This window comes from Molossus molossus, unplaced genomic scaffold, assembly GCF_014108415.1.
Source record: "Molossus molossus isolate mMolMol1 unplaced genomic scaffold, mMolMol1.p scaffold_m16_p_6, whole genome shotgun sequence".
NCBI lineage: Eukaryota > Metazoa > Chordata > Mammalia > Chiroptera > Molossidae > Molossus > Molossus molossus.
The window spans coordinates 1,129,622-1,152,941 of record NW_023425399.1 but is presented as its reverse complement, the minus strand read 5'-3'; the positions used below and the strand labels follow the sequence as shown (position 1 = coordinate 1,152,941).

The window sequence follows — 23,320 nt, the reverse complement described above, 5'->3', positions numbered from 1 at the left end:
TAACCACGCGCTACACACCCGAAGCTAACGTGCTGCTGTACGTCGACTGTAACTGAAAATGCGGTTGTTTAAGTTTAGAATCGAACAAGTAAATGACGATAAAATTCCCGAGACAGGAAAACCAGCGTCTGGGGAGAAGCAGTCGTGTGACGAAATGAGGGAGACTGGACACAACCACTGAGTCACTCGTGACGTGCATACCAAGTCAACCACGGGCGTTCGCACAACCACAAAGAGCTTAAACTAAGGGTCATCACGTGGCGAAAGAAAAGTCTAGTCTTTGTAAGTGTTCCGGGTCGTGGGAAAAGGAGGGAAAAAATGCCCAAGCCTTAACTTGTACATAAAAAGAGGCCGTCAGTACTAGTTTTTGTTACTGAGAGGAAACAACAGGTCTTTATTTGTCCAAAGTAGAAAGGTCGCCACGGACCAGGCCCTACAAACCCTCAGAGAAGGAAACACCAACCGACCACAACGTGCTTGACTGCTCGACCCAGCCAAAGGCAGGAGACCCCACTGACGCAGCCACCGTCCCTCACCAGCCACGACGCTTCCTGAGATAAAACCCGAAGGCGGCCGTGTGACTAAAAGGGAAATCCAGTCACGTCCTCTGGAAAGGACACACCTTGAACCACTCAGATGGGAAACAACTACGTGAAGGAAGAGCATTCAGCACAGATCAGGGGAGGTGAGCGTGGACAGGCGATGTCAACCCACGGCCAGGAGCATCCGTGAGCACAAAGGGCTGTGTGCTGAGAAATTGGACTCACCCCTCGACAGAGAGGCAGCAAAACTATGTCTCCCAGCGCAGGGTAACTATGGTCTCGTGGTGTGGAAAGCTTAACTATGAAAATCGCGAGTTTGGCATAACCAGAGTCCTAGAGAGAAAGACTGAATCTACTGTTCTCAGAATGTGACGAAAACCAGGCAAGGAGATGGAGTGGCTTTAGATAGACTAATTCACACGTATGTGTGTGATGCACACACAGAAATCTGTACCCAACAGAGAACACACGTTCATGGAACAACCTAAAAGGGTGACAAACAAAACATCAAGTTCTAAAAACAAAAAGTAGAAATTGTCAGGCCACCAAATCTGACCATAATGTAGTAAAACGAGAACTGAACCAACAAAGAAAGGACAGGAAGGAAATCAGACCTCCAAGAAGGAAGGACAAACATACTTCTAAAGAACTTGGGTCAAAAGAAAATAAAAACTGAACTGACCAACTATGTAGGGTAAAGCAGTGGTGAGAACACAACAATCAACCCTGTGGGACTCACCTAGCCAAAGCTACACTCTGAGGCAAAATGATAACTTTATTTTATTTTAATCCTCACCCGAGGATATATTTTGCTGGTCTTAGAGAGAGAGCGGAAGGGAGAAAAAGAGAGAAACATCAATGATATATGAGAGAAACATCAATTAGTTGCTTCCTGTATGCGCCCCTACCACGGGAATCAAACCCACAACCTAGATATGTGCTCTGACCAGGGAATCGAACCAGCATCCCTTCAGTGCACAGAAAGATGCTCCAGCAAGCTGAACCACATGGGCCAAGGCCAATTTCCAAGGATTTTACAAGGTGAATTGCAAACCAAAACAAGAAATCTTTCAACCAGTCCTACTAATGAAAGCATTTACATTCAATGGCATGTCCATGCTGGGAAAGGCATTAATAAAATTCGTTATATAATTCACTGATTAAAAGTGAAATACTGCTTGCATGGGGACCTACTGAAGTGGAGAAGATGTTTTCAAATGATACATTCGATAAGGGGCTAATATCCATAATATATAAAGAACTCACACAATTCAACATAAAAAAAACCAAAACTGCCCTGGCTGGTTTGGCTCAGCGGTTAGAGTGTTGGCCTGCAGACCAAAGAGTTGCGGGTTTGATTCCAGTCAAGGGCATGTACCTCGGTTGCGGTTTGGTCCCCGGCCCTGGTCAGGGTCATGCGGGAGGCACCCAATTGATGTGGCTCTCTCATGTCGATGTTTCTCTCTCTGTCTCTCCCTCCTTCCCTCCCTCCCACTCTATCTGAAGATAAATGGAAAAAATATCCTTGGGTGAGGATTAAAAAAAAAACAAAAAACAGCCCTGGCCAGTTTGGCTCAGCAGCTGAGCATCAGCCTGCGGACCAGGGAGTCCCGGATTTGGTTCCTGCTAGGGCATATACCACCAAAACAAAAAAACACAAAAAACAGAACCACCAAACAGCCCTGGCCAGTTTGGCTCAGCAGCTGAGCATCAGCCTGTGGACCAGGGAGTCCCGGGTTCGGTTCCTGCTAGGGGCATATACCACCAAAAAAAACAACAACCCAAAACACAAAAAACAGAACAACCAAACAGCCCTGGCTGGGTGGCTCGGTTGGTTGGATCATTGTCCCATACCCCGAAAGGTTGTGGGTTCGATTCCCAGTCCTGACATACCTAGGTTGCGGATTCAATCTCTGGTCAAGGTGTATATGGGAGGCAACTGGTTAATGGTTCTCACATCGATGTTTCTCTCTCTAAACAACAAAAATCAATGGGAAACATACCCTCAGGCGAGGATTAAAAACAAAAACAAAAACACACCCAAACAATCCAATTAAAAAATGGGCAAAGCATCTGAGTAGACACTTCTCCAAAGGAGACCTACAGATGCCAGCAGACCCATGAAAAGATGCTGAAGTCACTAACCATCAAAGAGATGCAAATTCAAACCGCAATGAGACGTCGCCTCACACCTGTCAGAGAGGCTGTCATCCAAACATCAACACACACGTGCTGGGGAGGGTGTGGAGAAAGGGGAGCCCTCGTGCACGGTTGGTGGGAAGCAGACAGGCCCAGCCACTGTGGAAAGCAGTACAAAGAGTCCTCGAAAACTGAACCCTAGAACTGCCTCAGGACCCAGCAATTCCACGGCTGGGTATTTACCCAAAGAAAATGAAAACACCGACTCGAAAAGACACCTGCACCCACTGTTGCAGCATTTACAACAGCCGAGGTGTCCTCTGCGGAAGGAAGACACCTCTGAGTGGACTGTAACAGGCTGTCGACCAAAAGACACCCCCAGGAACCCTCGAGAGAAGAGTCCCCAGGGGAGGAGAATAAGCTGACAACCCTGAACCGTGTGGTGTCCTGAAAACAGTGCCCTGATTTAAGGGGTGACGACGGGTGCTGGCAGCCGGCTTCATTCCGAGAGGAAGTTGGCAGCCCACAGCCCCGAGTCAAGCCGGGGCAGAACCCACTCCGGAAAATCTTCCTGCAGAAGCACTCAGAACGTATGGGAGGTTGAGCTTCAAGGATGTTTATCAGAGCATTATTTAAAAAAAGAAAGTGGGAAAGAACCTACGTTCCCAGCAAGGGGGAAATGGTTAAATAGACGCGACACCTTTCTGTACGACACAGGACAAGTCACACGTCACAGGGTTGTGCTGGGTGGGAACCGACACGCGGAGCCTGTGGCTGTGCGTGGACAGGCAGCGTGCGTGGCCGAGCGGGCCTGGCGGGGGGACGGGGCTATTCACAGGGTGGCGCCGGGCAGTCTCTTCTTCCATGCTAAGCTTACCTAGATTTTTTTTTTAAATCTTCACCCGAGAGCCCTGGCCGGTTTGGCTCAGCGGTTAGAGCGTCTGCCTGCGGTCCGGAGAGACCCGGGTTCGGTTCCCGCTAAGGGCACGTACCTCGGTTGCAGTTTGTCCCCGGCCCTGGTTGGTCGTGCGGGTGGCAGCCACTCGATGTGTCCCTTTCACATCGATGTTTCTCTCTCTCTCTTTTCCTCTCTCTCCCTCCCACTCTGTACAAAAAGTGGAAGAATGTCCTCGGGTAAGGAAAAAAAAAAAAGAAAAAAAATCTTCACCCGAGAATATTTTTCCATTTATCTCAGATACAGTGGGAGGGAGAGAGACAGAGAGAAACATCGATGTGAGAGCGACACATCGACTGGTTGCCTGCTGCACGACCCCGACCAGGGCCAGGGACAAACTGCAACCGAGATACGTGCCCTTGGCCGGAATCGAACCTGGGACTTGCTGGTCCGCGGGCCGACGCTCCAACCGCTGAGCCAAACCGGCCAGGGCACGTTCACCTAGACCTCTGATGGTTTTCCAGCACGAATATGCATTGTTTGCACAACGTGAAAAGAACCAAAAGTAACGTGACCAAAATGAACATCCCGTCTCCCTACTGGGCCTTCGTGGGCCTCCCTCCGGCCCCACCGCTCCAGGGACCCAGGGCGGGAAGGGGCACCTGGGGGACACTCACTGATAATCTCTCCGGCCTGCTGTACCTGGGCCACAGTGCTGTTGAGAGGGGGCACCGCTGGGGAGGAGACACACGTGTCAGCCAGGCTGGCTCGGCACAGGGCACAGAGGGCAGCTGGGCAGGGTGGCAGGTGCCCCGGGTCCCCGCCCCCCGCCGGGCCCTCACGGTAGCAGCGCGGGAAGCTGGTGAAGCCCACGGCACACGCCTCGCACCGCTGCCCCGAGAAGTTGGGCCGGCAGTGGCAGCGGCCGGTCAGGTCCTCGCACGTCCCGTCCGTGAAGTTGGACTCGCAGTTGCACTCTGGGGGGGAGGGGCAGGGAGTCATGAAAACCCAAACCCGAGGCTGCCAGGTCCAGGAGGGGCGGTGGGAGGAGCCACGGCCGACCTCCTGGAGCGGGGGAAGGGCCCCGGGTGTGGAGGCCCTGGACACCCTGCCGGAGCAGACCCTGCCCCTGGCCACCAGTCCTCGGGACGCCCTCCCGGTGGACCCCACTCACGACGGCAGGCATGGGGCGAGTCCAGGGGGTGGTCTGGGTCACGGTAGAAGCCGGGCAGGCAGCGCTCACAGTTGATGCCGGTGGTATGATGCTGGGGGGACAGGGCCTCTGAGTCCGGGCCGCACCCCAGAGCCGGGCCGCCCACAGCACCCGACCCGACCCGGGAGGCCCCCTGCCCGGGAGCAGCCTGAGCCCACCTGGCAGTGGAGACACACGCCCCCGCCCTGGAACACGCCGTCCTGGCTCAGGCTGCCGTTGCGCCGGTCCACCTCGGGGTCGTAGTAGCAGTCGTCCGCGTGGCCGTGGCAGTTGCAGGCTGGAGGGCAGGGCAGGCACCCCGCTGTCAGCAGCCCCCCGAGACCCCGCCTGGTGGGTCCCCGGGGCCGCATCCCACGTACCATGGACGACCACCCGGGACGTGGCCTGGTTCCGGTGCCAGTCCATGTCACACTGCCCGAGTGTGCAAACAGCACCCATGCATGTGTGTGTGTGGTCCGTGTGTACGCGTGTGTGCTGCGCACGGGTCACAAAGTATGTGTGTTGTACGTGCTTCTGTGAACACGTGTGTACACGGGTGCATAGCACGTGAGTACGCGTGCGTGCGGGGACACCCATGAGCGTTGCGTGTGCGTGCGAGGAGTGTGGCCAGTGAGTGAGCTGAGGTGCACGTGTGAGCGTGTGCAAGAGCGTGTGTGCGCGGGGACTCACACTGGCACTCGCTGGCGCTGGCGGGGGTGGCCGGCCTCCAGGGCTGCTGGTGGAAGCCGGGGCAGCAGCGCTCACAGGAGCCCCCACACGTGTTGTGCTGGCAGACGCACTGCAACCTGGGGACGCGAGCACAGCGGGCTCAGGGCCGCCCGGACGCAGGGGGACGGGAGGGCGGGGGCGGGGTGCCGGGTGGTCAGCCTGCAGCGCGGGCCCCAGAGCCAGGCCGCCCCCCAGGGCCAGGACCCGAGGCCCAGGTCTCGCTCAGCAGGCAGCCCTGAGCTCAGCCAGATGCCCCCTCGGGTCCAGGGCATGTCCCCAGGGGCAGGTGGCCAAGAACGGCTTCCTCTTCTAGCCGGGAGTGGACGCGTCAGAGGGCTGGAGCCCTGCCCGCTGTCCTGGACAGCAGCTCCTGTTGGCTCCGTGGGAGGGGACAGCTGGACGCAACTGGGAACTGAGGTGGCGGCCACCTACTGCAGACGCCCATGTCAGGGCCCCATCCAGCACATCCGCTAAGGTGGGGGCTGGAAGGGGCCCATGCTGGGCTGCGTGTCCCTGGGTCCTGGGCCAGCACGGTGCAGGACCCCAGCCAGGCGCGGAGACCCAGAGCTCCAACCCCACAGCCTCGCCCCGTCCCCACCAGGGTCCGCGGCGGGGGGGGGGGGGGTTCAACACTGCTGTCCCTCAGAGTCCAGGACTCCTGGGGGCCCCCACGGAGGGGAGGCCCTGCCACAGATGGGCAGTCACAGGACGCCATCTGTGTTGGATCTGCAGCCAAGGCCCTGCAGCTGCTGTTAGACGTTTCGATAATCAACGTGCTCAGGGCCCCCCTAAGCTGAGAATGTCATGCGTAGTGGTGCCGGGCTGGCGATACCCTCACGTGTTTGGCAAAAGCCCTCACAAAGCCCCTGGAGGCCGGTGTCCCCGAGCAGGGTCGGCCATCACAACAGAACAGGGCTCGACCCCAGAGCTTCACAGTGAGCAGAAGCCAGAAAATGAGAGTGTTTCGAGACGATAACCTGAGGGTTGAAACGCTACGAGAAACAGGCAGATGTCACAGAAGGGCCGTCAGAACGTCCATAAACGGGAAACGGAAACGGAACCATCGCGTCAGAGCCGTGGGTGAGCTGCACGGCGCGTCGGGCGCCACCGAGGACGCTCGGAGCAGAAGCAGCGCCCGGGAGACCGCTCGGAAGACGGGGCATCCAGACCGCCTGGGACAGAAGGGAACCGTGACCCGAACTCCAGAAAGAGAAAAGGGGCAGAGGAGGAGACCCAACAGGGAGCGCTGGTGGCCAGGGAGGGTCTTGAATCAGCAAAGAGTCTTCTTCTCAGATTCAAAAAGCACGAGTCCTGAGCCAGAGAAACCACGTCCACCCCTCGAGGCCACAGGGTGGACCTGCAGAGCACCAAGAAGATGCCCAGGCAACGGGCATGCCCAGTGCACGGGACGGGGGACTCTCCGGAGCACCCAGACGCCAAGAGACCGTGAGCTGACATCTCTGCAGGGTTGACAGCCCTTCAACCAGAGCTCTAGTCAGCTCGAGCGTCCCCCACGAGTGAGGCAGAGCAGCCCTTTTAGACGCTGACACGCAGCACTAGGAAGGACATGCAGGGGACTCACCAGTCCCCCCCAAATGCACATGTGCCCCCAGTGACAGCGTTGGGATCTATGGGGATGATGAGGTCATGAGGTAGAGCCTCATTGATTATTGTCCTTATAAAAGAACCCCGGAGAGGTCCCCTGCCCCTTCCACCGGCCATGTGGGGACGAGGGGAGAAGATGCCCCAGCACCCCAGAACAGGGAGAAGCACAGCACTGCCTGCGGTGTCTTGGGGTGGTTGCCGGAGCAGAGAGACACACACGGCAACAACCACGGACCTTCCCAGGCTGGGGCGGGGGAGGGCGGGACACTGGTGTGCGCTGGCGTGCGGCTCTGGGAACCACGGCAGCCCTGCGCCCGGAGGGTGGGCTGAGCTCCTCCTCGCCCAGGTGAGGTGCGTCAGGGAGGGTGCCGAGCCGCCCAGCAGGCAAGGGCAGACCTGCCCCTCGCCCGACACCAGGCGGGCCCCCTGCCAGCCCGCGTGAGTTCCTGCTTGGCACTGAGTTCCCCGGAGCCATCCCTGGGCCAGCTGGGCAGGCAGGAGCTCCCGCCCGGGGCGCGGAGCCTGGACAGCATATAGGTCCCGAGGGCCTGCCTATGGCTGCCTGAGCCCTCCGGCCAGGCTGACCGTCGCCACGGACAGGTTTGGGGTTTGCCTCTGGGCAGCTTTGACTGTGACATGGGGGTGCGCCTCTGTGCTGCCTGGGCGGTGCTCGTCCCCCCTGCAAGTTGGGGTGCAAAGCAATAAAACCCCAGCAGAAGGCACAGAGCAGGCCCAATCCAAGAGTGTGGCATGGGGGCTGTGGTTTCCAGGCAAGGACGGTGCTGGGCACACCGCACCTCCCGGGAGCTTGGTAAAGAGCAGGCACCCAGCCCTGGCCGGTTTGGCTCAGCGGTTGGAGCGTCGGCCTGCGGCACAGAGAGACAGGGCTCGGTTCCCGCTCAGGGCATGTACCTCGGCTGCAGTTTGTCCCCGGCCCTGGTTGGGTCGTACGGGTGGCAACCACTGGATGTGTCCCTTTCACGTCGATGTTTCTCTCTCTCTCTCTCCCTCCCACTCTATCTGAACGAAAATGGAAAAATGTCCTCGGGTGAGGATTAAAAAAAAAGAGAGAGCAGGCACCCAGGCCTCATGGCTGACTCCGTGGGCTTGGGGCTGCTGCCCCCAGCTCCCCCTCCCGGGCTTTGGCCCCTGCCTGAGGTGTGAGGGGGAGGTCAGGGCTTGGCGTGTGTCCTTTGTGCCCTGGGGGAAGGTGGGGGGTGGGCACTCCATCCAGCCAAGAGGACAGGGACATGCAGCCTCAGGCCCACTGCCTCCCTCTGCAGCTCCCCTCCCTCGGGCCCCAGGCTCAGGGTCTAGACAAGCAGCACCTGCACTGGCCGCAGGGCCAGGGCCACGGCACCTGGGAACCGAGGGTGGTGGCCAGTGCAGGTCGCAGGGGCCAGGGCACGGCGGGCAGTGGAACCAGGTCTCCCCCCACCGGGTTGGGCAGGCGTGAAGGAAACAGGAAGCCACTGGCCTCACCTGAAGGGGTCCGTGGGGTCTTTGGCGTCACAGACGTCTGCGTGGCCGTGGCAGACGCAGCGGCCACCGATGCTGATGTCCTTGATGCTGTAATAGTACTGCAGGCGGCTGTGAGCTCCGCGGCCCGCCCGCCCCCACCCGGCCCGCACGTGATCCACACCCGCCCCTGCGGCTCACCCGGCGGGTGACGGTGGGGTCCCGCAGCGCCTTGCCCATCAGGTGGCCCAGCAGAGTGTTTGTGCGCAGGAACCGCAGGCGGATGTTGGTGGCTTTGGTGAAGTCGCGCAGTGAGGGCGAGTAGGAGAAGTTCATGGCCCCTGGGCGCCCGTTCACTAGGGACACCACGACCTGCGGACAGGACGGAGGGTCACCTGCCACCGCCGCCCCGGGATCAGGGTCAGCTGCCACCGCCGCCCCGGCAGGACCCTCCCGCGCCCGCCCAGCCCACCTCGCCGTTCTCCAGGGGCACGATCCGGGAGTACTCCGTGGTGCAGATGACGTCGTCGTCCTGCGCGATGCGCTCCAGCCTCGGCACCCCGAACCGCTCCAGGCAGTCCCTCCTGGAGGCTGCAGGACCGGGGGGAAGGTGAGGGTGCAGGGTGCGGGAAAGCCTGTGGACCCCGCGCCCGGGGGCACCAGCCTGCATGACTGGGCTTCCCGGGGCACCACGGCTGGTCTGTGCAGGGAACCAGCCCCTGGTGCACAGTGCGGGCCCAGGCCAGACCTCGAGCCTCTGGCCCCCTGGATGGCCCTCATCCCTGTGCTGCCTCCCCCCAATAGAGGGCGGCCCCGCCCCCACTCTTGGGTGGGGAGTACCGGGTGGACAGGTGACCTAGGCCCACCCAACCGGAGCATCCTGTCACCACGATCAGTCTGGGTGGCACGTGGCGTGGCATGGCCCGCAGCGAGCACGGGCATGGGGCTCCCACACACTCAACGCGGTGGCAAAACTGGCTGCCTCTGCCCCTCGGGAGCTGCAGGTCGTGAGTCCACCCGGAGGGAACCACGCCCCCCGGGAACACGCCTGCCATTCCTGGCTCCGGGACACTCACAGGCGAAGAACTGCCACGGCTGGTAGGTGTGGCCGAAGTCCGTGGACCGCTCCAGCACCCAGAGGTCCGGCCGAGGGGAGTTGGCAAACTTGATGAGCACGTAAGCCACGTGGAACACCTGCGGGGGTGAGGGGTTGATGCCCTGAGCCTCTCTCCTTGAGCCTGGAGGGTCACCGCCCCCGGCGCAGGCTTCCCTTCTCCCACGTGGACTTCTGTGGGTTTTCCCGAGGGCGTCACACACCCCAGTGAAAGGGCCACCCGCTCAGGGAGCAGCCCCGGCCGTGACGATGGGGACCTGGCCACTGAGGCCTACATGGGGGACACTGCCATTTCTGAGGGCTCCCTGCGGAGGTCGGGGTGCGATGGCTCAGAGCCCAGACCTGCCTGCTATCCCTGCCCCAGGAGCCCACGGCCTAGGACTCTGAGGCCGAGACTGGGGGGCAGCCTGTCTGTAGACCCCGAGACAGGAGCTTGCTCGCCCTCCCCCACCCGTTGCCATGGCTCCTGTGGCCAACCTGTGCCACGGCCAGACACTGCCTGCCCCACACACGGTAGGCAGGTGACACCCCTCCTGGGTGGGGCCCTGTCCCAGCCTCACCTGGCCACTCCCCATCACTCTCAGAACCAATTCGGAACCTGCTCCTCCACTGACCAGCCCCCAGGGGTAGGGGCCTGGAGCAGCTGGGGCCCAGCCTCTCTGTGGTCACAAGGTCCCAGTGAGGGAGACACTAGAAAATGGGGAGCCAGGCTCCCGCTGCCAAAGGCATCCCTCGTCCAGCTCCCCAGGGATGAAGCACAAGGTGGGGTCCCCACGTCGGCACCTGGGACCCCTGACCCCAGGCCACAGCCCCCAGGAAACAATGAGGGCTCAGAAGCAGCTGCTGAGCCTGAGGCCCCCGTGGCTCGGCTGGGCCACCCAGACCCCCCCAAGCTCCACCCTCACACCCCAGCAGGTGGGTCTTCTATGCCCACACCCCCCGGGGAGTGCCCACCCCAGGCTCAGCCCCCACAGGGAAGGACAGTGGGTCCCGGCAGCTCTCAGGACAAGCGGCCCCAAAGCCAAGGGAACAAGAAAGCCGGACAGCATTGTCCAGCCTGCTGGTGTCCAGCCTGCACCCTGTGCGTGGTGTTTGGGCTCCACGGACACCGGACGGGGGGCGGTGGGACAGACACCCCCAGTCTGCACTCGGGAGTGGTAGGCCCAGACATGCTGGTGAACATGCCACCCGTCGGGGGTGCCCACCCTTACGCAGGACCTGGAATGCGGGTCCCCAGTCCACACCCCAACCCCAGCTCTGCTCACAGGGTCGCCCCCTGGTGGGTTCTGAACTGTGCATAGACCTTGAGGGTGACGCCATGCTCAGCAGGCCCAGGGAAGACGGTGCCCTTTGGGGAGCAGGATCCTCCCCGGACCAGCTGAGGCGACCATGGAGGGACCGACAGTGGACCCCTCGAGGCCCAGCCCTCAGGAGGCACAGGCTGCCAGGAATGTCCGCGGGGCAGGGTCCCAGCACCCGGAGACACGCCTGTGTGGAGTGCGAACCCTTCCCGGAAGGCCTGCGGCTCTCGGACGAGCCCACGTCAAGCCAAGTGGCCTTCCCCTGGGGTGGCGGGTGTAGCCTGTTCACCCATGTTCAGGCTCTGAGGTCATCTTCCTTGCGCAGCTGGGGGAGGGGCAGGAGTCCCGGGGGGGCAGACCCTGCACCCAGCTGGCACCTTGACCAACCCTCAAGCATTCCAGGGAGCCCTGGGGACCTGGTGTCCATGAGTCACCGAGGCCCCCAGGAGACTGAAGGCTCCCCCCAGCACCCTGAGAGCCACCCCCGCCTTTCCCTGGCCGGCTCGGTCCCTCCCCCGGCAGCAGCTGGCCGCATTTTTCCCAGCTGAGGGCACTTGCACAAATATTGATTCGAAGACACTGATCGGGCAGGACAAGGGCGTCATGGGAACTTCCCCCACGCCCACCAGGCCGGGCGCACTTCAAGCAAGACCCCGCCTCCTGCGTCTGCCCACCTGGCCCGTCACACAGGGGCCCTGGGCGTCTGTCCGTCCCCGAGGGCCTGGAGGAGAGGAAGGGCCTGAATCCCCGTCTGTCCCTGACCTGGTGCCGCGCCCTGGGCCACCCTGGGCGTGACCGGGGGGCGCGGGGCCCCGGCTGCCCCCTGACCGCCCTGCTGGCCGCCCCGCCCCCACCCCTGGCTGGGCTGCTGGCACAGGCTGACCTTCCCGCTGCTGCGAGTTCTCTGCAGAAGGAAAGAACGTCTTTTAAGCAAAAGCCAAACAAAAGCCTCCTGAGTTATTTTTAACAATCTGGCTATTTTGGGGCAGGCACTTCTCCAGGACAGCAGCCCGACGGCCTCTCGGTCACCGCACCCCGGCCCCCACGCCCAGCCTGACCGCAGAGGGCCAGGGTCCCCCAGGAGGCCATCTGCCCCCACCCCTCACTGATGCCTGACGGGGGCGGGGCCTGAGCAGGAAGCCACGGTGGGTTCTGGGCCCAGTGGTCCTGTGGCCCTGGGCAGTCATACCCGCTCCGTGGGCACAGGGGCAGTGGAGAGACAAACACAGGGTACGGCGGCCAGAGGCCTGCAGGGGACGAGGTCACCTGTCCCCGAGGTGAACAAGAAGCCAGCAGCCACCAGTCTGGGACGGGGCACCTGACATCACACCACACTCTGGTGGGGGAGGGGAGTGCGCAGGGCCTGGCTGGGATCTGGACACCCCAGCAGGGTCTTTGAAACCCTAGAGGGTGGCAAGGGGTGCCGGCTGGCCAGCAGCTCCTAGGTCCAGGCACCCGCGTCACCAGGGCAAGGCCTCAGCTGGAACCCCGGACTGCAAGGCGGTCAGCCAGCACACCCACCTTTGCCCTGGCGCACCTCGGGACCCTGGGGAAGAGGGCCCAGCCCCCACCCCTGGCGGGCTGTGAATCACTGGGCAGCGTGTGACTCAGCCTGGCCCTGCCGGAAGCAGGCCCGGTGCTGATCCCTGGGGCTGGGCCCGGGTCCCAGGCTGTGGCCGGGTGGAGGCAGGAAGCCCCTCCTAGACCCAGCGTCCGGGCTAGCTCCCCAGCCATTCCCCTCGGAGTGACCAGTGGGCACCCAAACCTCCCAGATTCCCCGCCCAGACTGGGGGCTGCCTTCTGGGCCCCACCCGCGTGTTGAACGCACCTGGACCTGCCCCCCCAGTTTGCCCTCTCCCCCGTGTGCCCACCCCCCCGCAGAGACCCCTCTGGAAACCCTGGTCAAGATAAACACCCCCGCAGGGCTGGGTGGCCGGGCAGGCAGGTGTGTCTGTGCAGGCCCCCGACTGGGTAAACAGCACGGCCGTCCACGCGGCAGGATCAGGGAGGACCCGGCTCCGGGAGAGATGGGGAACGGAAGAATAAAACATGGAAACGCAGGGAGGACAGGCAGGGCCCCCAGCACCCGGCCCTACTGGGTGGTGTCCGACAAAGCGGGGTGCAGAGCGGGGTGCGGGGGAAGGGCTCCTGACGGGCATTCAGCTCACCAGCTCGTCCCCTCCCCCCTGCGGTGACCAGGTCAGGCCAGATGGTCACCCCAGACCACAGGAAGCGGAGTTTATCCCAAGGGGACCCCAAACCCAAACAGTTTAGTCTCTGGTGAGCGGTACTGCTGGAGGTCAACACTGGGGGGTTTGTTTAAAAACATGAAAACAGCCCGACTGGCGTGGCCCAGGGGATGGAGCGCCGTCCCATGGACTGAGAGGTCCGGTTCCATTCCCCGCACGGCCCGGCTTGCGGGCTCCATCCCCAGTGAGGGGCATCCAGGAGGCGGCCAATCGGTGTTTCTCTCTCACATGGATGTTTCTATCTCTCTCTAAAAAAGAAAAAAAAATCAATTAAAAAGAGGAACATGAAAACCAGGAGCCTCTGGGGGCCTCGAGGCCTGGGGGTCCAGTGTGAGGTGGCGGGGGACATGTGTGCACCCAGAGTGAGCAGAGGTGAGCAGCCAGGCTGACCGTGTGCGGCTCTTGGAGGCAAGTGTGGCAGGGACAGGAAGCACGGGACCTGGGACAAAGGGCCCGTGTCCTCGGAGCGAAGGCCAGGCAAGGGCAGGGTTTCGTGGGGTCTCGTGAGGAGAGGCGGGCCTGTGCCGGAACAGGAGGTGCCGCTGGCTGGCCACCCAGGAGCCCCCCCACTGTCCACCCCAGGGAGCCCAGCTCAAGGGGCTGTGTCCGGTCTGGCCCCCACACCTGTCCTGGTTGCTGGGCTCTGTAACCAGAGCCTGGCCAGCCTCGGCCAAACTTCCTGCCGCTCCCCTTGAATAACCCCGCTGACCCTTCTGGGGGCCTGGCCATATGGCCAAGTGCCCAGCTGGGGAACCAGGCCAGTGGGCACGCTGGGACCAGGAGACCTGTCCAGGCAGCCTGGGCCGGCCAGCCTTGGAGGGCATGCGCCTGGAAATGGGGGTCCAGCTAAGGGAGCCATGGGGGGGGGACTCTGGCTGAGGTGCAAAGCCCCTCTAGCAGGTGCTCAGTGTCCCCAGGTGCCCGGGGAGCACTCAGCCCCCAGCATTGGCAGCCCCCTGGAGCTCTGTTCCTCAGCAGCCCGGCTGGTTTGCGGTTCCCTCGGGAGGGCACGGAACCCCCCCCCCAAGCTGGCATTTCTAGCCCCAACCCACACTTTTGGCCTCACCGTCAACCACCCCAGCCTACATCCCAAGGCTGTACCCCTCCACCTGTCCCTCCAGTCTGTGCCTCTGCTCACCTGAAGCCTGACTCGGGCGGGGAGTGTGGCTGCAGCCACAGGTAAGGGCCACCAGGGGGCCTCCACCCACTCCCCCAGGTCCTTAAGGCCACTGGGCAGAGGGGGCAGAGGCCTGAGACCCTGTGGCAGACCCTGGCGAGGAAGAGCGCTTGGGTAGGGACCTGCCTCATGTGTGGCCTGAGCCCAGGAGGTCAGGAGCACCCACGCTGTCCGAGTCCCGGGCAGGGAGAGCCTGAGGCAACAGGAGGTCCCACGGGAAAGACAGGGGGACCCTGGGCAGGTCACCGCTGGACGCAGGACACGGCCCTCGGCCCCACTGGAGGAGAACCCCTTCCGAGGCTGGCATCTAGCCAGCTGAGAATAGAGGTGGTCTCAGGCCTGAGGGTCCCTGGCCGAGGTGCATGCAGGAAGCAGGACAGGGTGTCGAGCCCTGGCCCCCTCTTTACCCTCCCGGCCAGGCCTTGGCTCCCAGAGCCCCAGGTCTCCATCTGCCACTTGGGAAGGAAGAGGGTCCCATGCCCCCCCCCCATGGGAAAGAGCAGAACAGATTCAACCGACCAGCCAGCCCTGGGCCACCCACCAGGCCTCGACGAGCTGTGAGCTGTGACACTGCAGCCCGGGAGCAGGAAGCTGCCTGATGCCCGGGCGGCTGCCCCACCCCCTCTCCAGGGCATCCGCTCCACATCACAGAACAAAGACAGCTGGCAGCCAGCCAGCAGGAGTGCCCAGCCCGCTGCCCCTCGCCCCGCTTCCTCACGGAAGCCCCAGCCCCACCCGGCCCCTCGCCTCCAAAGTGGGAGAAGCCGGGCGCGGTCAGGACCCCGGGCCGGGTTAGCTTAGCCAGGCCCCTCGCTTGGCCTGTCTCGCACCTGCCCAGGGAGTGTGCTCGAGGGCTCTGCCCTGGGCACCGGCGGCTGCCGGCACCAGAGCCAGGGTCACTGCAAGGGCCTCCACCTCCAAAGGCCTCCCCGAGGCTCCGAGCCCCCGAGATCTCACTTCTTGCCCCAGCCTGGTCTCCGTGCCCAAACCCAGCAAGTGGCATCCCAGAGACCAGTGCCTGCTCAGTGGCTCAGCGAGGGGGCCCCGTTGCCCACGTTTCACGGGAATCCCACTGTGGCTCAGACCTTCTTGCCGTGGGGCAGGAACCTGGGTCCACGGCCCAGTCCCTGTGCCGCACCCCACCCTGACCACGGTGGGCAGCCCCGAGTACGGGTGGTCAGGGACCAGGGGTGTGTGGCGGGAGGCCGGAGGGAGGAACACGCAGATGGAAGGAGGAAGGGAGGGTGGGCGGGTCAGTGAATGGGGGTGGGGGGGAGGGGACCATGGTAGGTGGATAGGTTCCCCAGACATCTGGAAATCGGGAAACTGAGGCCTGGAGAGGCAGGATGCACAGGTGGCGAACCCTCTCCCTGGCCCAGGACCCGCCTATGAAGCCAATGAGCTTCCTGCTGCCTCAGCTTGGCCGGGTCACAGATGCAGAGATGGCGGCTCAGGGGTCACCGCCAGGGTGGGTGGGGGGCTGTGTGGGCGCCTCAGCCCCTCTACTGCACCTCCGGTTGCGGGCACTGTGCCCACCTGCTCTGAGGCCAGTCTGGGGTTGCCATGGAGACTGGGCCACTGCATCCTCAGCTGGAGCCTCGCCCCTCCCCCAGCCCAGCCAGGCCTGTCCCTCAGGAGGGGAGGGGAGGGACAGCAGCTCAAAGGACCCACCAACTCGGTGCAGAACGGGGGCCCTCTGACCACCCTGGGGCGCTCCCCTTCCCACCCACAGTGCCAGGGAAGGCGACCCCAGGTCACACAGGGGTTTGAGGCCCCTCCCAGGCTCCCAGGGCAGGAGAGCGTGCGTGTGGGGAGAACCGTGAGCAGGAGGAACTGGGCCAAGCCCCAGCCAGACCTGGGCCAGACACCAGCACCAGCCCCAGACCTGCAGGCAGAGCCCAGGAGGGGCAGGGAGCCCTCTCCCCAGCTCCCACCCAGCCCCACCCCCTCTCTGACACCGTAGCCAGTCCAGGCCCCCTGGTATTTCAGGCCACTTGTCAGAACTTGAACCCACCCGACCACTGGGCCAGGGCTGAGTGCCTCCAGGCCGGAGCAGGGGGTACTGGGCATCACTCTGAACCTGCCCAGGACCTGTCCTTCCAGTCAGCTCACGGAAGACACTTGACCCCTCCTCTCCACACCCTCAGGGTCACAGCAGGAAGAGGCTCAGCAAGGGGCAGACACACCAGGTCACACGACAGGGCAGCGGCAAAGCCTGCCTGGACTCTAGCCTCTGGACCTGAACCTTCCTCGCCCCCGCGGGGGGGGGCATCTGGTCACATCAACCTTGTAGCCCCAACTCCGGGCAGGCCTGGCCTTGTCCACCTGCTCCCACCCCATCCCAGGAGGCAGCAGGATTGCTGGCCCATTTTACAGGCCAAGATGCCAAGGCCAGGCACCTGGGCAGTCACAGTGAGCAGGACACAGCCTGGACCCGGGTCTGAGCCAGCAGGTCCACCAAGGGGGACTCTTCCTCACTGGGAAGTGCCCGGGCTCTCCCTCCTGCCTGCACAGGGCCCGGAGCAGGCACACCAGACCCCGGGGGCACACCTGACCCCAGGGGCTCTTCCAGGCAGGTATCCCAGGAATGTCCACTTCCAGGCCTCCTCCGCATTCCTGAGGCCCTCCCACACCAGCAGGCCGGCCCAGCTCCCTGCGCAGGAATTCCTCCAGTAAACACCAGGGCTCAGCGTATGGCGGCTTCTGTGGCGGACCCCCACCCTAATGCCCACGGAACCACTGGTCAGCACCCACTTTCCCTGTACGCCCCAGGGGTGTGGGAAGAACACAGGTGAGGTGCCGCTGCCACACCGTTGTCCGTGCTGGGGTGCCGGGCCGGACACCTGCAGACAGTCTGCGCCCAGACTCCCGGCCGAGACCTTGCTCCGTGGGGACCTCACCTTCCAGTCCGTGCCCCAAGGGGAGCCCTAGGGCAGAAATGCAGAGGTGGGGGCTTCGGCGAGCTAAAATGAGACTCTACCTGGCCCAGGTCCAGGGTGACGTTGACCTCATTGTACTGCAGGCCGCGGGACAGCGGCGGGCTCTGCCACCAGCGCTCCGTGCCGTCGATGGCGTTGCTCGCGGGGTGGGCCTTGTTGCTGTTCCTGGCCGTGCAGATGTCACAGTACTGGCCCTAGGAGGCGAGGTCAGAGGGTGAGAAGGGCCGGAATGCTGGTCCCCTGCAGTCACCCTCCCGCGATCTGGGCCCCATCATACTGCCCACCACAATCTGGGGACCCTCGCTCACCATTCCCTCATTTGCCGTATCTACTACCTTCTTGACTCAAAGGATACAGCTCGGGTGAGAGGTGGCCACACCCACTGTGGGGGGCCGAGGGTGGAAAGGAGAGAAACACCCAGTTTAAAATAAATTGTTTTTCCTTTATTGATTTTAGAGAGAGAGGAAATGAAAGAGAGAGAGAAAGAGAGAAACATTGATGAGAGAACAATGATTGGCTGCCTCCTACTGGGATTGGGCCCACAACCTGGGCATGTGTCCTGATCAGGAATTGAACTGGCGACCTCTTGGTGCAGGGTCGACGCTCCACCGCTGAACCACACCAGCCTGATGGAACACCCACTTTTGATGGAAAATCAAGGTGGGCCTCTCTAAGGAGGTGACATACACCACAAGGAAGTGTGTGCTTCGGGCACAGGGCTGCCCGTGCACAGGCCCTGGGGCAGGAAGAGCCACTGAGGAAAGAGAGATGACCCATGGAGCTGGAGCTGGAGGGAAAGGGGCAACTCACATGTTCCCTACAAACAGAAGAAGGTGGGATGACCTGGAGGCAAAGGATCCAGGGGGCCAGAAACATCAGGACAGCCGGACCCCCCCACCTCCTACTGGCCGTCTCCCACAACAGCCCTGCCAGGCTCTCACCCGGAGCCGCCTGGATCAGAGTCTCCGGAGAGACGGAGCTAAGCCATTCCGGTAGCCCGAGGGGACAGGCCCCAGAGTGAAGGCATGTGGGCAGCCAGGACCTCCTGGCTCTGCGGCTTCCGAGCCCTGGGACCCGGCCAAGTCATGGTAGCTGCTAAGCCTCAGTGTCCCCATCCGAAGAGTGGGGGTGACGCGGGCACCTGCCTTGGCCGTCCCAGGATTAACGATCCCAGCCCAGGCCCGGCAGCTGCTTCTGTCACGGTCCAGACACCTGCCAGGGGCCTGTCCTCTGGGGGGGCAGAGTGCTGTCCCTGTCGGGGAGCAGCAGGTGCTGCCAGCCTGGGGTGGGGTGGGGGCAGGGCTGGGCCCTGGCCACTGGCCCAGTGGAGCCCAACCCCCCACCCCAGAGGAAACCAGACCTGCCATCCCTCTGCACACAAAGGCGCCCTCGGGGACTTGGCAGTGATTGAGGCCCCAGAGGATGAGTCTGGGAAAGGCAGTCACCACCCCGCCCAGCCTCCCGGGGGGGCCAGACCTCAATCAGGAGTTGGAGGTGGGAGTGGGAGAGGGGGTGGGGCAGCCCCACCCCCACTCCCAGGCCCCACAGGACAGCTCTGAATGGGTCTGCCCCAGGCAGGCGTCTATAGTGCACCTGGGAGGGGAGACCCACAGGCAGCCTGGGCCCCATGCTGGGGGCTTTGAGTCCCCCCCAGCTCAGCCCTGCTCCTGCCTGAGGCCCTTGCACCCTGACCTCCTGCCCTACCTCAGCTCAGATGTCACCTACTCAGCAGGCCTCCACCAGCTCTCGTAGACCACCCAGGACGCTGACCTGACCCCCCACAGGCCTCACCTTGCTTTATTTACTCTGCCTGTAAACCTGGACTCCTGTGGCTATGAGGGGGTCTGTGTTTACTGCCTCCCGGGGCTGAGACCTGGCGAGGGGCAGGGGGCAGGACACCGACCTGGTTCTGAACTGTGTCCCTGCGCCCACCCAGGGCGGCCACACCTTGGGGACAGAGCCATGGAGGACGCCAGAGGAGCGCCTGAGCCATGTGGGCCGGAGCACCAAGCTCGAGTGGTGGCCCCTAAACGGGAACCTGGGGCTCCAGCTCCCGGGCCTGTAGGAGCTCTCGGGGGCGAGCAGAGGGTTCAAGGGTGTCACCAGAGGTGCTGTGCACAGGGGTGTAGGCGTCAGGGGCCTGGCTGGCAGGGAGGTAGTGGCCTTCCAGAGAGGGAGGCCTGAGGTCAAGACCCTCCCAGCCCGGGAGCGCCCTGTAGGGCTGGGTGGAGGGCTGAGTCGAGAGAAGTTTCTGCCCGGGCAACCCTGGCAGTAATCCCACTGTGCCTGGCCTGGGCTCCCAGGGGACAGGGCATCCAGGCTCCCTCCACGCCTGTGCCAGAGGATCTTGCCGGGAGCGAGTGAGGAAATGAGCTGATAAGAACTTCCCCTCCCAGTGAGTCACTGTGCCAGCGGCCGAGCCCACACTTCCCCTCGGGGCCAGTCCTGAATCCTCCCGTGCCTACCTGAGGCTGAGAGGGTCGCCCTACAGGACCGCCTCACCCTGCTGGGACCCCCTGCTCAGCCCTGCCAGCTCTGTCCCGTCCCTGATCCCCTGGGAGCTGTGGCCCTGAGCCTCGGGCCCCACGTCCTCCGTGACCCACAGCCCACGCTGGCACAAGACCAGGCTCTCTGGATGGAGAGGAGGTGGGCTTCACCTCCCTGGCACCTCACCAACCCAGTCAGAGGCCAGGGCCCTGAGCAGACCCGCTGCCCCCAGAGGAGAGGGCGGAGGTGCTGGCCATTCAGGGACTTGGCCAGGGTCACAGGGCTGTTCAGCTCCTTTCCATCTGACTGCTGGTCTTTCTACCCAGCAGGTCCAGGCTTGCAGGGAGAGCTCTGGCCTCTGCTGGACTGTGGGCAGGGAGAGCAAGCTGACGCTCCTCATTCGGGGCCAGCCCGGTGGCACCTAACGCTAGGGCTGCCACCGGTCGCCAAGCAGTAACGTGTGAGGATGGCTTCCCGGCCGCCAAATCAGGTGCGGCGTGCCCACTTCACAGACCAGGAGACTGCGGATCGGGGAGGAGAACCACTCAGCTGCGGGAGGCAGGAGAGGTGCTTGAGCCCTGGCCACAGGCCCCAGGCTGCTCCTTCGAGCACTAGGAGGCCGAGGTGCAAGGCCCCTCCCTGCAGGGGTCCCTGCCGCTGGGGCCGGGCCGCCCGGTGGGCAGAGAGGAGTGGTCTGGGGCTCAGAGGGGGCCTGGAGCTTCCACTGTCTGAAGGGCAGAATCTCAGCTGAGCAGCCGGAGGAGTGGCCAGGCTCTGCCGGGCCCTCTGGGGCAGCTTTGGAAACCCCCACACACCCTCCTTCCCTGGACCCGGGCCCTCTGACGTCAAGCAGACGTGCCAAGGGCCCGCAGCGGCCCTGGTTTTCATTGCTCACCCCAGCCAGACGGGAGCTGACTGGGAGGCTTCCCCAGGGTTCTGTTCCCCTGTCTGACATGTGGGCTCGAGACCTCCTCTCTGCTAGGCAGGGCTTAGAGGAGAGCAGGTGAATCCAGGCCTGAGGGAGGCAGCACTCTGCCCTGGGACGCTCCCCACACCAGGGCCCCTCCTGCTCCTCCCTCCCCGGGAGGGCCAAGGGCAGGCACGAGGCAGGCAGGGCAGGGCCCCCAGGCTCCTCCATCACCCACCCCAGCTAATCAACTGTCCAACTACCTTCCTCCCCTCCCCCAGCCTCTCCTACCAGGAAGGTGGTGGCCTGGGACCTCCTCCCCAGAGGAGACTGCTCCGTTTACATCAGCCCTGGGGGCCCCCAACTCTCCTTGAGGCTCAGGAGTGTAAGGATGGGCCTAGTATGGGGTGTCAGGGACCCCAGCGCAGACCCTACCCGCTCTCCCCAAGGCAACCCCAGGAAGCTTTGCAGGCCAAGGAGCCTAAGACCCCAGCCCCCAACCTGTCCTGAGGGTCTCGGCAGCCCTGCTCCCTGGGAGTGGGGGTGGGGGGGTTACCATGCGTGAGGCCATCTAACCCATCCCCACCTACAGGCTCACAGGGCTGGGGAGGCCATGCGCCCCCCGCCCCCGTATTCAGAACTTGAAACCATGGTCCCCCGGGGGCTGCAGCCAGAGGCCTCACCACCTGTGTGTGGGGCGGAGATGCTGCCCCGACTGAGCTCCCGTTCCCGTCCCGTCAACAATCCGGCTGCTTGACGCCCTCCTCCACCTCCAGGGCCCCATCAGGTCTCTGGGCGCCCCTCCCCGCCCCCGCTGGGGATGGATTCACCCTTTGCAGCTCGTAGGGAGAACCTCCCGCCGGGTCTGGCCCCTCCTGCCCCGTCCCGGTCCCATCCGGACGCGAGCGGCAGGCTCCAGCTTGTCTTGGGGAAGGCGGAGCGGTCCGCCCCCTCCCCGCAGGCAGCGGGCGGCTGCTGCCAAGTCCCACCTCGCCCGCATCCCGGGACTTGGGGCCGCCAGGGACTGGGCACCAGCCCCCCTTCGCCCTGCCGTCCTCAGTCCGCGCCAGGGACTCCGCGTCCCGCCTTCCCGGGTGGCGGCGTGGGCTGGGGACGCGCAGTTGTCTGGTAGAGCCTGAATGGCCAAGTTGGGGTACCTTCCGCTCTCCGAAATGTGGAACCGGAGAGTCGGGGCGGGACGCGGGGCCTCGGTCCGTACCTGGGCTCTCCCCGGCCCGGCCCGGACGCTCCCCGCCAATCGGGCTCGAGCTGCCCGTCTCCTGTGGCGCCGGGTCCTCAGGACCGCGTGTCCCCCCGCCGCACCCCTCCCCGCCCGCGGAGACCTTGCCCCCGGCGCGCGCTCACCTGGATGGTCTGGTTGGGGTCCCCGCCGGCCACCGGGCCCCCCACCAGCTTGCAGTAGAGGTCCTCGGTGGGGCGTGGGGCGCCGCGCGCCGGGGCCTCCTCTCCGCAGGTGGCCGAGGCGGCGATGCGGGCGCCCTCGGCCAAATTGAAGTAGGGTGGGTGCAGGCTGAAGTCGCCGTCCGTCGCTGCCCGCGCCGCGCCCAGCAGCGCCAGTCCGACCAGCAGCAGCGGCGGCGGCGTGGGGCGCGACCTCCCCATCTCGCAGGTCCCGGCCGCGCTCTGTACTCCGGGACTGCGCGCCGCGGGAGCCCCGTGGGGTGTGAGCGCGGGGCCAGCCGGCTCGCTCCGCCCGCGGACGTCAGGCCCCGCCCAGCCCGCCCGGGCGCCCGAGCCCCGCGCCCCGGGGACTGGGAGGGGGAGGGGCGGCCGGCGGCCTTAACCCTTCGGACCCCAGCCGGCCGGCCGGCCTCCGGAAGGGGCACCTGCTGGCCCCGGGCCAGGCCGTGGGAACGCGGAGCCGCCCAGTCCCCCCAGGGCGTGGCTCGGATCCTAGCCGACACCCCCGCGCCCCGCGGCGCCCAGGTCCCCGGCGGGCCCGCCCGGCTTGTCCCAGCCTAGAGGCTCCGTTCTTTGTTTCCATAACTTCGGGCACCTCTCGGCGGCCGAGCGCCCCCGGCGGCCCGGGCGCAGGCTCGAAGGCCGGGAGTCGGGCTCGATCGCATTGCCCCGCGTCCAGCCCCGGCCTCTGTCCTTCGAGGATGCCGCGCGTCCCCACCGCACCCCTAGAACCGCACCGCGTCCAGAGCGACGGCCGCGCGGATCCCAGACGTTTACTACACCGTCCCCCCACCTCCGGACGGGGTGCCCTCCGGAGACCCCGCGCAGCCCCCTCCCCCTCCCCAGGCCAGTTTTCGGTTTTATTGCCCTCGGACTGCCCCGGTGTCTGCCCCCATCCTGCAGGGGGGCGGGAAGGTGCATCTGCGCCACGTGAGTGGCCGCGTTTGGGGGGCCCTGCGGGGAATCCCAGGGGCGGAGGGAGAGAGAAACCCCCGATTGCAGACCTCATGTTTCCGGGCGGCCAGGTCAAATTCATAATCCCCACTGGGGTTGCTTAAAATATTCTAAAACAGGGAAATGGTCAGGAGGGACTGGACCGGGTGCCCACCCATGCAGCAAAGCAAGTGTGTTCATGGCCTGGTGGGTGCCAGGAAGACAGTGGAG

The 23,320-nt window shown here is 63.9% G+C and overlaps 1 protein-coding gene across 1 annotated transcript in view; it reads right to left on the bottom strand.

Moving 5' to 3' along the window:
- Positions 1-22,357, bottom strand: part of LAMA5 (laminin subunit alpha 5) — a 46,960-nt gene extending 24,603 nt beyond the window's left edge. The window contains exons 1-11 of the mRNA XM_036244487.1: positions 22,100-22,357; positions 17,382-17,534; positions 9,637-9,754; positions 9,033-9,151; positions 8,762-8,932; positions 8,585-8,682; positions 5,459-5,574; positions 4,948-5,066; positions 4,751-4,841; positions 4,419-4,553; positions 4,254-4,310 (exon numbers count right to left, since the gene is read on the bottom strand). Coding sequence (XP_036100380.1) covers positions 4,254-4,310; positions 4,419-4,553; positions 4,751-4,841; positions 4,948-5,066; positions 5,459-5,574; positions 8,585-8,682; positions 8,762-8,932; positions 9,033-9,151; positions 9,637-9,754; positions 17,382-17,534; positions 22,100-22,357 — 1,435 coding nt within the window. The remainder of the gene's footprint in view (positions 1-4,253; positions 4,311-4,418; positions 4,554-4,750; positions 4,842-4,947; positions 5,067-5,458; positions 5,575-8,584; positions 8,683-8,761; positions 8,933-9,032; positions 9,152-9,636; positions 9,755-17,381; positions 17,535-22,099) is intronic.
- Positions 22,358-23,320: the final 963 nt, after the last annotated feature.